The sequence below is a fragment of the Myotis daubentonii genome, chromosome 3 (assembly GCF_963259705.1).
Source record: "Myotis daubentonii chromosome 3, mMyoDau2.1, whole genome shotgun sequence".
In the NCBI taxonomy this organism is placed as follows: domain Eukaryota; kingdom Metazoa; phylum Chordata; class Mammalia; order Chiroptera; family Vespertilionidae; genus Myotis; species Myotis daubentonii.
In genome coordinates, this window is record NC_081842.1 from 219,717,776 (window position 1) to 219,731,858 (window position 14,083).

The 14,083-nt window shown below is 64.1% G+C and overlaps 1 protein-coding gene across 1 annotated transcript; it reads left to right on the forward strand.

Annotated features, from left to right (window-relative positions):
• The first annotated feature begins 1,389 nt into the window (after positions 1 to 1,389).
• On the forward strand, positions 1,390 to 13,862 carry UBE2J2 (ubiquitin conjugating enzyme E2 J2). The gene is made up of 7 exons (XM_059691609.1): positions 1,390 to 1,529; positions 5,235 to 5,365; positions 8,362 to 8,402; positions 11,699 to 11,801; positions 11,883 to 12,021; positions 12,607 to 12,687; positions 13,235 to 13,862. Exons 2-7 carry the CDS (start codon positions 5,235 to 5,237, stop codon positions 13,517 to 13,519), a joined length of 780 nt encoding a protein of 259 aa, XP_059547592.1. The 5' UTR covers positions 1,390 to 1,529; the 3' UTR covers positions 13,520 to 13,862.
• The last annotated feature ends 221 nt before the right edge of the window (positions 13,863 to 14,083 follow it).

The following is a 14,083-nucleotide window of genomic DNA, read 5'->3' on the forward strand; positions in this document are numbered from 1 at the left end:
GGGGGGCACCCCACCCCCCACATGGTCCTCTCCTGGCTGCCCCTTGAGGGGGTGTGGTGGGCAGTATGCTGGCCTCGCCACCCAGCCCCCACTTTGTCCAGACAACCTTCGCCCTGCCACCTGTCTGCCACCCTCCTGCCCCTCTGAACATTCCCCATGGTGGCGAGGGTGCCCTGCGTCTGGGGCTCCCCTCCCCTCGACCCACTCACCGGGGTGGCCCGGCTCTGCCTCCCCTCCCCCAGGGCCAGGGAGGGGACCGTGGGAGCGGAAGCGAGCCTCAGTGCCTGTCCACGGTGCATAATGACCCTATTCATGGGCTGGGTGGAAACTTCGGTCGGGGAAACAGTGGACGTATTTTTATGAGAACAGCTCTCCCCATGGGCAGGGGCAGGGGCCGGGCAGATGTGCCCACAGCGGACCCCACCTGGCACAGGTTCCGGCAGGGGCCAGACGCGGGCACCCAGGAACGGACTCTCAGGGGCCGTGGGCCGGTTTGGGGCACGGATGGGCCAGGGCCCTCCAACGCCTGGCCCTTCTCTGTTCAGTGGGCAGAAGAACTGGGCCCCAGCCGACTGGGAGGAGCCTTTTTTCCCTCCTAGATTTTAATATGTGTTTTTTAAAAATATACTTTATTGATTTTCTAAGGAGAGGAAGGGAGAGGGATAGAGAGAAACATCCATCAGCTGCCTCCTGCACACCCCCTCCTGGGGATGAGCCCGCAACCAAGGAACATGCCCTTGACCGGAATCCAACCTGGGACCCTTGAGTCCGCAGGCCGACGCTCTATCCACTGAGCCACACCGGTCAGGGGAAGATTTTAATATGTTTTTATTGATTTTTAGAGAGAGAGGAAGGGAGAGGGATAGACATCGATTAGAAACATCACGCGTAACCCAGGCCCGTGTCCTCACCTGGAATCGAACAGCGACCTCTGGGCCCCTGGGTCGGCGATCAACCACTGAGCCACACTGGCCGGGCGGGGTCGGGGGGACCCTGGAAAGGCGGCGGGTGGGAAGCCGGGTCCCAGGGTCTCAGGGGTCACCCTGTATCGGGGCCTGTCTTTCTCGGACGGCGCGTCCTCCTGGGCCGCAGTCCCGGGGAGAAGTGTACGGAGAGGGGGGTCCGGGACCCCTTGGCCCGATGACGGCCCCGCGGGACGGGGCTCTGGCGGAGGGAGGCCGGGAGGGCGAGGGCGCCCGGACCGCACCTGCCCCGGGGGTCGGGGCCGCTTGGCGGAGCCGCCGCAGTGCGCACGCGCCGAGTCCCCGCCCGGCCGGGAGGGTGGCAGCAGCGAGACGCGGGCCACGGCCTCCCGGCCGCCTAGAGCGGCCGCCGAGCGAGCCGCGCACCGGAACCGGAAGCGGGGACGGCCCCGCCCCCGGCGGCCATCTTGGAAGCTGAGGCGGCGGCGGCGGCGCTGCGGCGGGGCGGTGGGCTCGGTCCGGCGGTGCGGCTCTCCGGCGCGGGCCCCCTCTCCGCTCCTGCTCCGGCCTCGACCGCGGCGAGCCTGAGCGCGGCGGCGGGGAGAGGTGAGTGCGCCGCGGACCGGCGGCGGGGCCTCGGCCGCGCGTCCATCCACGGGAGCCGGGGCGCGGGGGCAGGGGCGCGGGGCCCCGGGGTGCCCACCCCCGCCCGGCCTGCCGCTCGCGGGGCTCCGCCCGTGGCGTCCGTGCGCGGAACCCGAGGTCGGTTACGGCGGGCGCCCGGGGCTGCCGGCCGGGGTGGTCCTGCGGGAAACTTGGCGTTTGGTTGGCCGGCCGCACGGTGGGTCCTTTCAGAAAGGCACCCGGTCGGGGCGCGCCGGTGGGCCCCGCGGGACGAGCCGCCGGAGCGCTTGGGGTCGGGGTGTCCGGGATCCGTTGGGGCGGCCACAGGGGGCCGTTCAGCCGCCGCCCTGACGGCGAGAGCCCCGCGGCCTCCTGGGCCCCCGGAAGGCGTGTCCCGGGGCCCGGCCCCTCGAGGGCACCTGGCGGCCGTGCGGGCGGGAGCGGGACTCGGTCCCGGCGGACAAGTTCCTCGTCTGTGTCGGGTTCGCTTTCCTTTTCGGCGAGTGGCCGGTGCCGGCCCGGACGCTGGCCCGGCGTCCACTTCTAGTTGCGTTTCCGCCGGAGGCCGCCCGGCGGGTCCCCATTCAGAGCCCGTTCCCCGCCGTCCGGCGCGGGGCCCGGCACCCAGCGGCCCGGCGGGCGGAGCGCCAACAGGTGCCCGAGCGCGCGGCCGGCCGGGAAAGGCGGTGCCTCCGGCGTCGGAGAGGGACCCGCGGGTGTCACCCAGCGGGAGCGTCCCGTGTGCAGGCGCCAGGCGGGTGGGGTCTCGGTGCCCAGAACCTGCGGTTCACAACCTGCGCGTCTCGGCCGCGCCGTCCGCGGGCAGGTCCGCGGGTGGTGGCGGAGCGGCCTCCGTGGCCTGGGCGCCCCGCCAGCCGTGAAGCAATCCCGGTGGCGACCGGAGAGACCTCCCTCCCAGTCCGGGGCCCGCAGGTCACGTGCCTGTCCGGCTGTCGGGCCAAGGTCTCATGCCACGCTGTCACCTGAGCTGCGTGGACGCGGGCGGGAGCGGAGCAGGTGAACAGATGCTGGACAGCCCGTCCAGTGCGACCGGGGGACTCGCGTCCTGCAGGGGGTGCCTTCCTTCAGCTTTTGGTTGTGCTCCTGAGCAGCCCATACTGGGTCTCTCTCTCTCTCTCTCAGCAAGAGGCCCAGGCAGCATGGCTCGGGTTGAGCGTGGACCTAAGAACCAGGAGGTCACCATCCGATTCCCGGTCGGGGCACACGCCTGGTTTGCGGGCTCCCTCCCTAGAGTGGGGCGTGCAGGAGGCAGCCCATCAGTGATTCTTGTCATTGGTGTTTCTATTTCTCTCCCTCTCTCTCTCTCTCTCTTTAAAATATATTTTTATTGATTTCAGAGATTTCCTTCCTTGTAACACACCTGACGTGCTCGGTCTGGGGGACTTGGTGTGCGGGAGCCTGAGCCGGGCCAGGGTGTGGGCAGGTGCTGCGCCTGTTCGGAGGGGACAGGGGGAGCCGTCTCCCGGCAGCCCCTGGAGGGTCCGGAGAGCACTGTTCTGTGTGCGGCAAACGGGAGCCCTTCCTTGTGCCAGCCGAGCAGTTGGGTCATAAACGTGACCTGGAAGCTCAGGGCTGTGGAGGCAGCAGGGAGAGGGCAGCCTGTGCTGGGCAGGCGTGGCCAGTTGTGCCTGGTGGCCGCCTGTTAACCTGCAGGAGTGTCCAGCGCGGCCCCTCGCCAGGTGCAGGCCCGGCCGCACTGGAGCCACCGTGCGTAGTTCTGTGCACACGGTGTGACCTCAGGGCGAACGTGAAGGGAACCGAGCAGACCCTGTGGGGGCTGTGCTTGGTGCCAGGTGCTGGCCCAGGTGAGCCACCTGGCCCTGGGCATCTCCGGGCAGAAGCTTGGGAGCAGCGCTGTGTGGGCAACGCCACCTTCCAGGCTGGTCTGTGGCTGCGCCTGGCACACGGCTGTCTGCTGGGGCCTGGCGGGCACCTGTGTCGTATGGAGCTGGGCCGGGGGCGGTCAGTGAAGGAGAGAGTGGAGGCGTTGGGCTAGGAAATCAGGAGGCTTTTGAGGGACTGGGCTTTCGAGCTGCACCGGGCAGGGCCAAGGTGAGTTTCCGCCAGGAGACGGGGCTCCCGGGCAGCCGTGTGCTCATCAGAAGGGGTTTGGACCCGAGGCGGTTCCGCGGCCTCGGGAGCTCGGGAGTTGGGGGCTGGAGGCTGGCTGGTGCTGCTTTTAGAGGGGCTGGTGGGCAGGGGAGGGGTGGCGTGGCGCTTATCTGCTTGGCTGTGGGGGGTCCTCAAGGACTGTGGTCAGAACTGCGGTGACCAAGTTAGCCTGACTTCGTGTCCAGGCAGGACTGAAACTGAGGGACGAGAAGCCAGGAGGCCAGGGTGAGTTGGGGGGAAAGGGGAAGGGAGGGAAGCAGGGTTCTGAGGGCGAGGGACCTCAGCCAGCAGCAGGGGTGGGTGATGGGGCGCCCTGCTGGAGGCCCTGGGTGCGGAGCGAGCACACCAAGCTGGTTGTGGTCTGTGGGGCTGGTGCTCTGGGGCGGGTTCGAGCTCTGATGAGGTGATGCGGAGGCAGGAGGGAGGGAAGGAGCAAGCCCATGGCTGACCCTGGGGAGCACATGTGCGGAGGCTGGAAGGGCAGGCGTGGTGGGGGTGGGTGACCTCAGGTTTGCAGGGACAGGGAGGTCCGGCGGAGAGAGAGCCCGGCCGCCGCTGTCCGGTGCTGTGGCAGATGAGCTGGAACACCGGGTGGCAGAGGGCGGTGGAGTGGGGTGAGCCGGAGGGCAGGCTCCTCCTCCGCTGCCACATCCACTCTGCCACCCGAGCCCGGTGCTCCCTCCTTCCTGCCCCACACACCCTGTGCCCCTGCTGTCGGTCACACTCTGGACCAGCGGCTTTCACACTTCATTTTTAGCAGCATGACTTTCTGCCTTTCCACTTACGTTATGAGAAACTCTAGTAGATGAAGCAGTTGGGTTGGAGCTGTTCTGGTGCCTGTGAGTGTGGGGTGCCCTGTCTCCCCATCTCTGGGGCACAGCTGTGGTGTCCCAGGGCTCCCTGCCCCAGGCCATCTCTTCTCTTGAGTGACTGCCTTTGGTGCTGCCCTGCACGTCCTGCCTCTCCCACGCTGTCCTGTCTGTCCCTGCTGCCCCGTCCACCCTGACGCACCTGAACGCTTGGGCCTGAGCCCCTCTGGAGCAGGCCTGGCCTGGCCTCCCTGGCACCTTGTTCGCCACCGTCTCTGCTCCTGACGCCGTGACCCGGGCCGTCCTGGGCACAGGGCTTCCTCAGGCCTCTGCTCTGCCCAGCACACGCACCTGAGTCTTTCACGGGTCCCGTCTCTCCAGAACCAGAGAGGCTCGTTGCTCCTCTGTTGCCCGTGCTGGGGGTGCAAAGGGGGGTTTTGCAGGGGCTGGTGGGTGCGTCCTGAGTGCTGTGTCGTCATGGAGCACAGAGCTGAGTGGTGTGTGCAGTGACCCGGGTCCGGTCCGGCTGCAGACACCCACCGGTGGCTGCTCAGTGAGCGTTGTGGCAGGGCAGGTGGAACGGGACCGTGTGGCCTGCGGTGTTGGGGTGGGTGAGTCGGGACAGCCGCAGCCTCGGAGCTGGGGCCGTGTGAGACGTGCACGAGTGATGGCTGCTGGGCTCTGGGCAGTGGCACCGTGGGCTGTGTCCTGGTCCCAGCTGAATACACGTGTTTACTTTCCACAGATGAGCAGCAACAGCAATAAGAGAGCTCCAACCACAGCCACCCAGCGACTGAAACAGGACTACCTTCGGATCAAGAAAGACCCAGTGCCTTACATCTGCGCCGAGCCCCTCCCTTCCAATATTCTTGAATGGTGAGGCCCCGCGTGGTCAGTCACCCTCCCTGACGCACCCAGGTTCCCGCCGTTGAGGGGGGGCTTGGGACTCCATCCTGGAGCTCGGAAAGGGGCTCCTGCGCCCATCGGCAGAGCTGGTGGACGCCGGGAGGCCTGCAGACACGCCTCGTGGCGGCAGCTGGGACACAGCGGGCTGTCCTTGACCCCGGCCGCGGGGGTTAGAGAGGGTCCTTCCGGGAGAGGCCTGCGTCTGGGAACCCACGGTTGGCTCCGGTGTAGCTCACAGCTGCTGGGGGAGTTCCCCTCTGTGTCCCTCTGCCCTTTGCTCCGGGCTGTGGAGGAGCCTGCTCTGCCCGGGGGAGTGGGACAGAGGGGCGGGCCCTGCACTGGCCTGCAGGTGCCGTGGGCTGTGTGCCTCTGCACACGCCTTCCTCGGAATCCTTCCTCGTGTGAAAGTGGGTCAGGAGGCTGCACGCCTCTACGAAAGGCTGCCCTTAGCAGGGTGGCTGGGGATTTTGAGAAATGAGGTGTAGGGCTAAATACTAAGAAGCGTTTTCTCTTTGTTTGGAGAGTATTTTACATTTTAATCTTAAAAAGGAACTAAATTTTTTTTAAAAAAATCCAGAGGAAAGAGATTTAACTAAGTTAAAAACAAGTATTTCCAACTGGGCAGTTTGTAAAGTTACTGATTTCAGAGAAAGGGAGCGGGAGAAAGAGATAGAAACATCAATGATGAGAGAGAATCATTGATCGGCTGCCTCTTGCACCCCCCCACTGGGGATCGAGCCCGCAACCTGAGCATGTGCCCATGACCGGAGTCGAACCCGGGACCCTTCAGTCCACAAGCCGACGCTCTATCCACTGAGCCACACTGGCCAAGGCCCAACTGGGCACTTTGGCTCAGTGGTTAGACTGTTGCCTGTGGACTGAAGGGCTATGGGTTCGGTTCCTGGTCAAGGGCTTTACCTTGGTTGCAGGTACAATCCCTGGCCCATGCAGGAGGCAACCAGTCGATATGTCTCTCTCTCTTGCATCCATGTTTCTCTCTTTTTCTCTTCCCCCCTCCCTTCCTTTCACTCTCTCTGAAAATCAGTGGGAAAAATATCCTCGGGTGAGGATTAAAGAAAAAAAAGTATTTCCAGATGGGACAGGTGTCCAGGGGATCTGCCCCACCTTCCTTGGCTTACAGATGAGGGGGCGCTGGCAGGTGGGGTGTGGGTTCTCAGGGTGATGGCCTCGGCGTGAGTGGGGAGGCAGTGTCCCCGCAGGGCTCTCCCTGCCCCCAGATAATGGCCAAAAGCAAGTGTGGCCCCCAGGACGCACAAGATGCAGGGACCCCTCCCCCCATCGAGTCAGGGTCCCCAGATTCACTCATTTGCTAAGAGGATCCACTGTTACGGTTTATTACAGTGAAAAAGCACAGGGCAGAGTCCATAGGAGACCAGACACAGCTTCCTGTCCCTGTGGACTCATGGACACTCTCCACCCGGGAGCCCGTTAGTGACCCCGCGCCCAGTGTTTCCAGCTGGGGGGTCTCATGGGCACCTCTGCCTGGCACCCCAGAGTCCCAGGCTGCAGGCCCCAGGCGTGGGAAGATCGCAGTGGCCGGCCCCTCGGCAGACAACAGCAGCACAGCCTGTCCGTCCTCTGAGCTGGTGCTGTGGGCTCTCCCTGCACCCAGTGCTGCGGGCTCTCCCTGCACCCAGTGCTGCGGGCTCTCCCTGCACCCAGTGCTGCGGGCTCTCCCTGCACCCAGTGCTGCCCGGGCCCTCCCTCCACCCAGTGCTGCCCGGGCCCTCCCTGCACCCAGTGCTGCCCGGGCCCTCCCTCCACCCAGTGCTATGGGCTCTCCCTGCACCCAGTGCTGTGGGCTCTCCCTCCACCCAGTGCTGCCCGGGCCCTCCCTCCACCCAGTGCTGCCCGGGCCCTCCCTGCACCCAGTGCTGCCTGGGCCTCCCTGCACCCAGTGCTGTGGGCCCTCCCTGCACCCAGTGCTGCCCGGGCCTCCCTGCACCCAGTGCTGTGGGCTCTCCCTGCACCCAGTCCTGTGGGCTCTCCCTGCACCCAGTGCTGCCCGGGCCTCCCTCCACCCAGTGCTGCCTGGGCCCTCCCTGCACCCAGTGCTGCCCGGGCCTCCCTGCACTTGCTTCTCTCCTCTCCCTGCGCTCAGCTTGGCCAGGAACTGGAGCAGCGACTGGAATTAAGGCCACACTCCTGGACGTGTCATGTGTTTAGCTTTGAGGGCTTTTCCTGGTCTTCTGATGTAGGATCACAGTGTGTGTGTGTGTGTGTGTGTGATCATATCAGCCAGGAGTTAACAGGTGTCTGATGGTGGTGGTAACAGGCTGTGTGTGGAGGTGGGAGGAGGTGGTTGGAGGCAGGTCTGTCTGCTCTGGCGTTTCTGCTTATCTTCCTCCACTTTCTCCTTCGTGCTTTTCTGCTGTCTGAGCGTCTTAAGTCCAAACCCCTCTGGTGTGAGCTGAAGCCTCCCCTGGGTGTGGGGAGGGGACGTGTGCGCAGCCCGGGCTCCAGGTGCAGGCGGTGGTGACGGCAGGCTGTCCCGTGGCTTCTGCTCAAGGCAGCTCCCCTGCGGTGGAGTCTGATTCTTGTGGGACGTGGACCCTGAGCAGAGCCGGCTCCTGAGCGGCTGTCCCGTCTCGCCTTCTGCGGGGATGTGGGCACCCAAGGGACACGGACCTTCAGTGGTGCTCACGGAGGCCGGGAATTACGTTTTTAAAAGTGTCAGTTGACGTTAATGGTCAGAGAGGGTTACTCTCACGTTGTATTGTGGAGGCAAAGTGCTCTGTGGAAACCTGGAAGATGGGTGACGAAGGGCCGGCTGCCCCAGAGCCTGGGGCCTCGCAGGGCCTCCCCGGTCGGCCCCTGACTGTCAGTGTCACTGATGGATTGCCTGCGGGTGTCTGGTTTGGTGGCCCTGCGAACGCTGGCCTTGGAGTGGCTCAGATGGGGGGAGTTGGGCGCCCCAAAGCCAGCTAATCTTCTCTCTCCCTCAGGCACTATGTGGTCCGAGGCCCTGAGATGACTCCTTACGAAGGTAAGCGGAGCCGCTGCGCGGGCTGGAGGAGGGCGTGCGGTTTGCGCAGCTCTTGCTGCCAGTGCCCTTCCCCTGTCAACGGCCCTCTTTCCACGTGGTCTCGTTGGGAGCTCGTGCTCGTGTTTCCCCGAGTCCTGGGAGTTCGCTCAGAGTGTGGTTTTGTGCGTGTCTCGGGGACCATGTCCCAGGGGCCGTCTGTCCGTGGTGGGGTGGTGCCCAGGCTCCAGGGTCAGTGGGGTCAGGGCCAGGTGAACAGTTTGCCTGGTTCTCTTGCTGTTTCTGAAGGGGGTGTTGTCGAGGGGAAGACAGGTGTATTGGCCGCTCTCTCTGGCCAGTCCTGGGGCTCAGGGGTGGCCCCTTGTGTGGACAGGGCACTGAGGGGTAGGGAGGCCCTGGGACCTGCCCGGTCAGCAGGGCCTGCCTCTCTCCTGGCTCCTGCTGATGCCATCAGGGTGCCGGTGTCACTTACAGCGCAGACCTTGCAGCTGTCAGCCGTGTCTGGGAGCATCAGCCTGGGACTAGGGCACAGCTGTGCCCAGGTGGGCAGAGCTTTCGCTTTCTCACCGTTAGGTCCTGGCTAGAGCACTGTGTGGGGTTGGTATGAGATTCCACTTGAGAAGAGTTGTGCTGTAGAGAAGGTCTGAGCGTGCTGGCGTCAGGCGTGGGCAGCTGAGCGGGAGGGAGGCTCTCTACGGCCCAGGGTCCCCTTCTGGGAGGGTTTGCCCAGGAAACGTGTCCAGAAGCAGACCTGTGGGGTGGGCATGTTGCTGGGGTGCCATGGGGGACATCCCAGGGCCCAGCAGCGGTGCGGGCTCACTGATGGCCTGCCAGGTGGGGTTCCCAGAACTCTGGAAAGATGGGCTTCGGAGCAGTGCCCGGCCGTGTGAAGATGCTGATTAAACCCGAGTGTGTTTTTAATGAGCTTGGCTAGAATGAGCTGCCAACCCCCTCAGCTCAGCTCAGCTCAGCACAGGGCTGCCCTCTGCTGACTGCTCTCAGTAGGGTCTCCATGGGACCAGCCGAGTTGCTGCCTCAGTCCGTCCGTCCGGGAGGGACAGCTGTCTGGGCTCTGAGTCGGGCCTTTGTGGCCCCTGAGGAGGTGACTGTCCTTCCCTTGCTCCTCCTCTGGCTCCTGGGCATCTGACCGTGCTCCCCGTCTCCCATGCTCCCCGTCTCCCATGTCTACGCCATCCCTGTCTCGGGCCCCACTGTCCTGCTCTCTCTGGGCACAGCCAGCCCTGCGGTCGACACCTGTGTGCCCGTTGCTGGCGCTGCCACAGAATCTCCGGGCTGGTCTGCAGACCTCACCCCTCCCGTCAAACCCAGACACACACAAGCTTTTTCTCAAGTTTTTACTCTGAAACTTACACGGAAGGCAAAGGATCTCGAGGGTAGATCGCTCACAATTTTAAAAAGAAGAAAGTGGGAGGAGTCCCTCTGCCGGATGACGTGTGTCTGGAGGGAGAGGCGTGGGGACAGGCCTGGGTGGGGCCGCAGGCGTCTGCGAGTCCATGGCCCACGGACTGTTGACCGAGTTGCAAAGGGAGTCGAAGCTGCCCCCACAGTCTCCCTCCTATTGTGGCTTGGTCGCCCTCGACACTGGAGTGCAGGGTGCAAGCTGCTGGCACAGGTCCACGTCTGGCACCCCGCCTTGCCCTTCCCGCCCCGGAGGCCCTCTCAGGCCCCCCTCAGCCAGGCTCTCCCGGAGCTCCCTCTGTGGTGTGGAGCGTGTGTGGAGGCTCAGGGATTACCGTGTGCGCCTTGCAGTGGGCTGTCCCCTCCCTGCACGGCCTCTGAGGACAGTGGTGTGGCCAGCTCTCACTGGGGGTTCTCAGGGCCCTGGGCTGCTCTGGTCTCTCCGTGGGCGATGGGGTGGGCGATGGGGGAGGAGCTGGGCCGGTGTGTGTGCTTAGAGGTCAGTTTTCTTGGCAGGCCCCTCACGCCCTCCACTGCACTCACAGGGCGCTGTCCTGGCCGTCAGGTCGCTTCCTGAGGTGGGCAGGGCCTTCCTAGTGGGTGTGAGTGTGAGTGCCGTGTCGCGGCCTCGTGGCGGGCGTGTCTGCCTGTGGAGCTGGCCCCACAGATGGCCCTCGGTGGGGGGGAAGGACAGTTGCGTGAGGCGGCAGGGGCACTGCAGCCAGACAGGGCGGTGCAGGCCTGACCCCAGCCTGGCCTTGGGGCAGAGCCCTTGGCTGTTGGGGATGGTGTGTGCCAGGCCTGGAGGCGGGACCGTGCCTGGGGTGAGGACAGGCAGCGCTCCTCAAACCGCAGTGAACGTGCACACGCGCACACGTGCACACGCGCACACATCCCGGTCGGGGTGGGCCCAGGCTCGGCATTTCCAACAGGCTCTTGGGGGCTGCCCTAGAGTGAGGGTGAGGCCTCGGGGATGGACGGGTGGACCTCGAGCTGCGTGGAGGGTGGAGGCGGTGAGGCCAGCCAAGTGCCAGCTCTGGACCCGCTGGACGGGGGCTGGCAGGGTTTGCTGACAGAGTGGGAGTGGTGGGTGCAGGGGACCCAGATTTTGGTCTGAGCAGCTGAGAGATGGGGTTGCTGTTTGAGGAAAGGGGCAGAAGTCCGTCAGGGACCTTTCTGGGGTTTGGAGAGGGGTCCAGGGTCCAGGCAGAGGTTCCAGTCGGAGGGAGAGCCGTCACGGTCTCCCCGTGTCACGTGAGTCAGGAGTGCGGGTCAGGGGAGAGCGCCAGAGAGCTGGGCGCTGCACCTCGGGCGAGGAGAGGAGGGGGGCCAGGTGGGTGGGGGGGGCTCGAGGAGGCAGGGTCAGGTGTGGTCTCACCCCGTGCTGTGGGGAGGCCTGTGACCTCGAGGTCAGGTCTTGGGGGGGCCATGATGGAATGTGATCTGGGGAGATGGCAGCCTGGACATGCTCCCAGGGACAAGATGGGGGCAGGTGGCAGGAATTGGATGGTGTGGGGGTCAGAGTTTGTCTTCTGTTGTTAAGGTGGGAGGGAGGGTGGGCTTGCCCGCTGCAGAGTGCAGTTTGGTGGAGGAGGAACGGGTGGGTGGGGAGGGGACCTGGAGAGGTGACCTCAGCAGACACGCTGTGGGTGGGTGCAGGGGGCGAGGGGCATGCGGGAGCCGTGGGGCTGGCCGCCTGTGTTCCCGGGATGGTCAGCAGGTGGGCACCGCTGGGGGCCTGTGAGCAGGTGGGTGGGGTGGGTGCAGGTGGGGCCTGGAGAGGGTGGGTGGGTGGGAGGGAGCAGGTGGGTGGGTGGGAGCAAGTGAAAACTAGGAGGTGCTCTGTAGGCAGTGACCCGTCTTTCTCTGTTTCCGTGCAGGTGGCTATTACCACGGAAAACTAATTTTTCCCAGAGAATTCCCCTTTAAACCTCCTAGTATTTATATGATAACCCCCAATGGAAGATTTAAGTGCAATACGAGGTAAGGCGCTCTGCTCTGCCCTGCTGCTGAGGCGAGGCCGCGGCCGTGACGGGCACTCTGGTGAAGGCCCCTGTTTTGCAGGCTGTGTCTGTCCATCACGGACTTCCACCCGGACACCTGGAACCCGGCCTGGTCCGTCTCCACCATCCTGACCGGGCTCCTGAGCTTCATGGTGGAGAAGGGCCCCACCCTGGGCAGCATAGAGACCTCGGACTTCACGGTGAGGGGGGAGGGGTAGGGGGAGGGGCGAGGGCCTGGTGGGGGCTCCGCCCATGTCCCTGCTCCCCAAGCACCCTGGACCCTGGGCCCTGGAGTCCCCTGTCCTCGGCCGAGCTTCATGCAGACCCTGAGGGTGTCGCATGCAGTCACAGCGCCTACTCCTCTTGTTGACTGTTTTTTGTTTTGTTTTCTAAATATATGTTTATTGATTTCAGAGAAGGAGAGGGAGAGAGAGAGAGAAACATCAGTGAGAGAGAACCATTCATTGGCTGCCTCCTGCACGCCCCCTACTGGGGATCGAGCCCGCAACTCGGGCAGGTTGTGCCCTTGACTGGAATCAAACCCGGGACCTTCAGTCTGGAGGTTGATGCTCTATCCACTGAGCAACACCGGCCAGGGCTGTTGCCTGGTTTTTATTTCTCTGTTTGGATTAGCCTTCGGACTGGAAATGCGCTGACTGGAGAACAGCTTGCCGGGTGTGTCCAGCAACGTGGGGGCAGCAGCCCTTGACTAAATCACCTGCTTTTGGGATTTTCGAGGATTGACGTTAACCTGTGGGTTGACATTTCCCTTCTCTTTCTTCCAGAAAAGACAACTGGCTGCACAGAGTTTAGTGTTTAATTTAAAGGACAAAGTCTTCTGTGAGTTGTTCCCTGAAGTTGTGGAGGTGAGCATGGCAGTGGTTGTCAGCTTTGCTTCCCTGGCTTCGGGATTCAGTTGTTTCCAGGAAAACTGTGCTCCTGCACATCCCAGCTGCAGGCGAGAGCACGAGGGAGCTCACAGCACTGCTTCCGGGCAGCAGGCCTGCCCCTCAGGCGCCGGGACCGCAGGGATGGGAGGGCAGAGCTGGGGAGCGGCCAGGGGCACGGGGCCTGGGTGTGGAGCTGGCCGGCTGAGCACCAGCGTGGGGTGCTGGGGTCTTGGGGCCAGGAGTGGGGAGGGCCCTGCGTGAGAGCTGGGAATGCTCCCTGGTCCTGGTGGCCGTGAGCGGAAGGCTGGGCTGCCTTCGCTCAGGCCACAGTGACCAGGTCACTCGGACCTGGCTCAGTCCTGGGCCCTGAGGAGCAGGTTGGGTGATTGTCAAGTCTGTAACTGGGTGGGCGCCAGGATTAAACCCACAGCCACCACCGTCTCGGTCTCCACGGGGGGCCAGAGCCCTCCTGGCCCGACAGGAGCTGGTCTGCTCAGACCCCTTTGTCTCCTGCTTCTCTCAGGAGATTAAACAGAAGCAAAAAGCACAGGACGAGCTCAGCAGCAGACCCCAGGCGCTGCCCTTACCCGACGTGGTTCCCGACGGGGACACGCACCACGGCCAGCACGGGCTGCAGCTCCTCAACGGGCACGCGCCGGGGGCCGGGCCCCACCTCGCGGGCTTCCAGCAGGCCAACCGGCACCACGGACTCCTGGGCGGCGCCCTGGCGAACTTGTTTGTTATAGTTGGGTTTGCAGCCTTTGCCTACACGGTCAAGTATGTGCTGAGAAGCATAGCACAGGAGTGAGCTGCACGCCGGACGCAGAGGTGATCACGAGCGAGGGACGGCCGAGCCTGACGCTGGCCGGCTGGACGCACCATCCGCACAGGGCGGGCCCGCCCAACGCCTGGGGTTAGCTTTTTAAAAACCATTAAGAGGAAAACAAAAACCAGAGTGAGGGGCTTGGATTGGAGCGTAGACACGAGTCCCGCCCACGCGCCCTGGTCTCGGCTGTGGAGCTCGGGTGGCGGAGGAGGGGCCTCACTCTGTGGTTCTGTACCTCATCTCCTGCATTGTCTTTGGACATGTTTTAGTAAACCTGTTTTTCATTTTATAGATTTGATCACTTAAAATATAAAACTCAATGCCTCCGAAGTGCTCTGCCTGCATTCTTGGTCCCTGGGCTCTGACCCACCGGGTGGGGCCGGGCCAGCTGCCCAGAGACGGTCTGCGGCCGGAGCCGGAGAGCCTCTCACTGTGACCACAAGGTGTCGCCTTGTACTCGAAGCGGCTGGGAACCCAGGGCAGAGCTGCCTCCTGGCTTCTGGGGCCGCCTCCCGGCTCCCGGTGCCCAGAGCCCTTGCTCTGAAC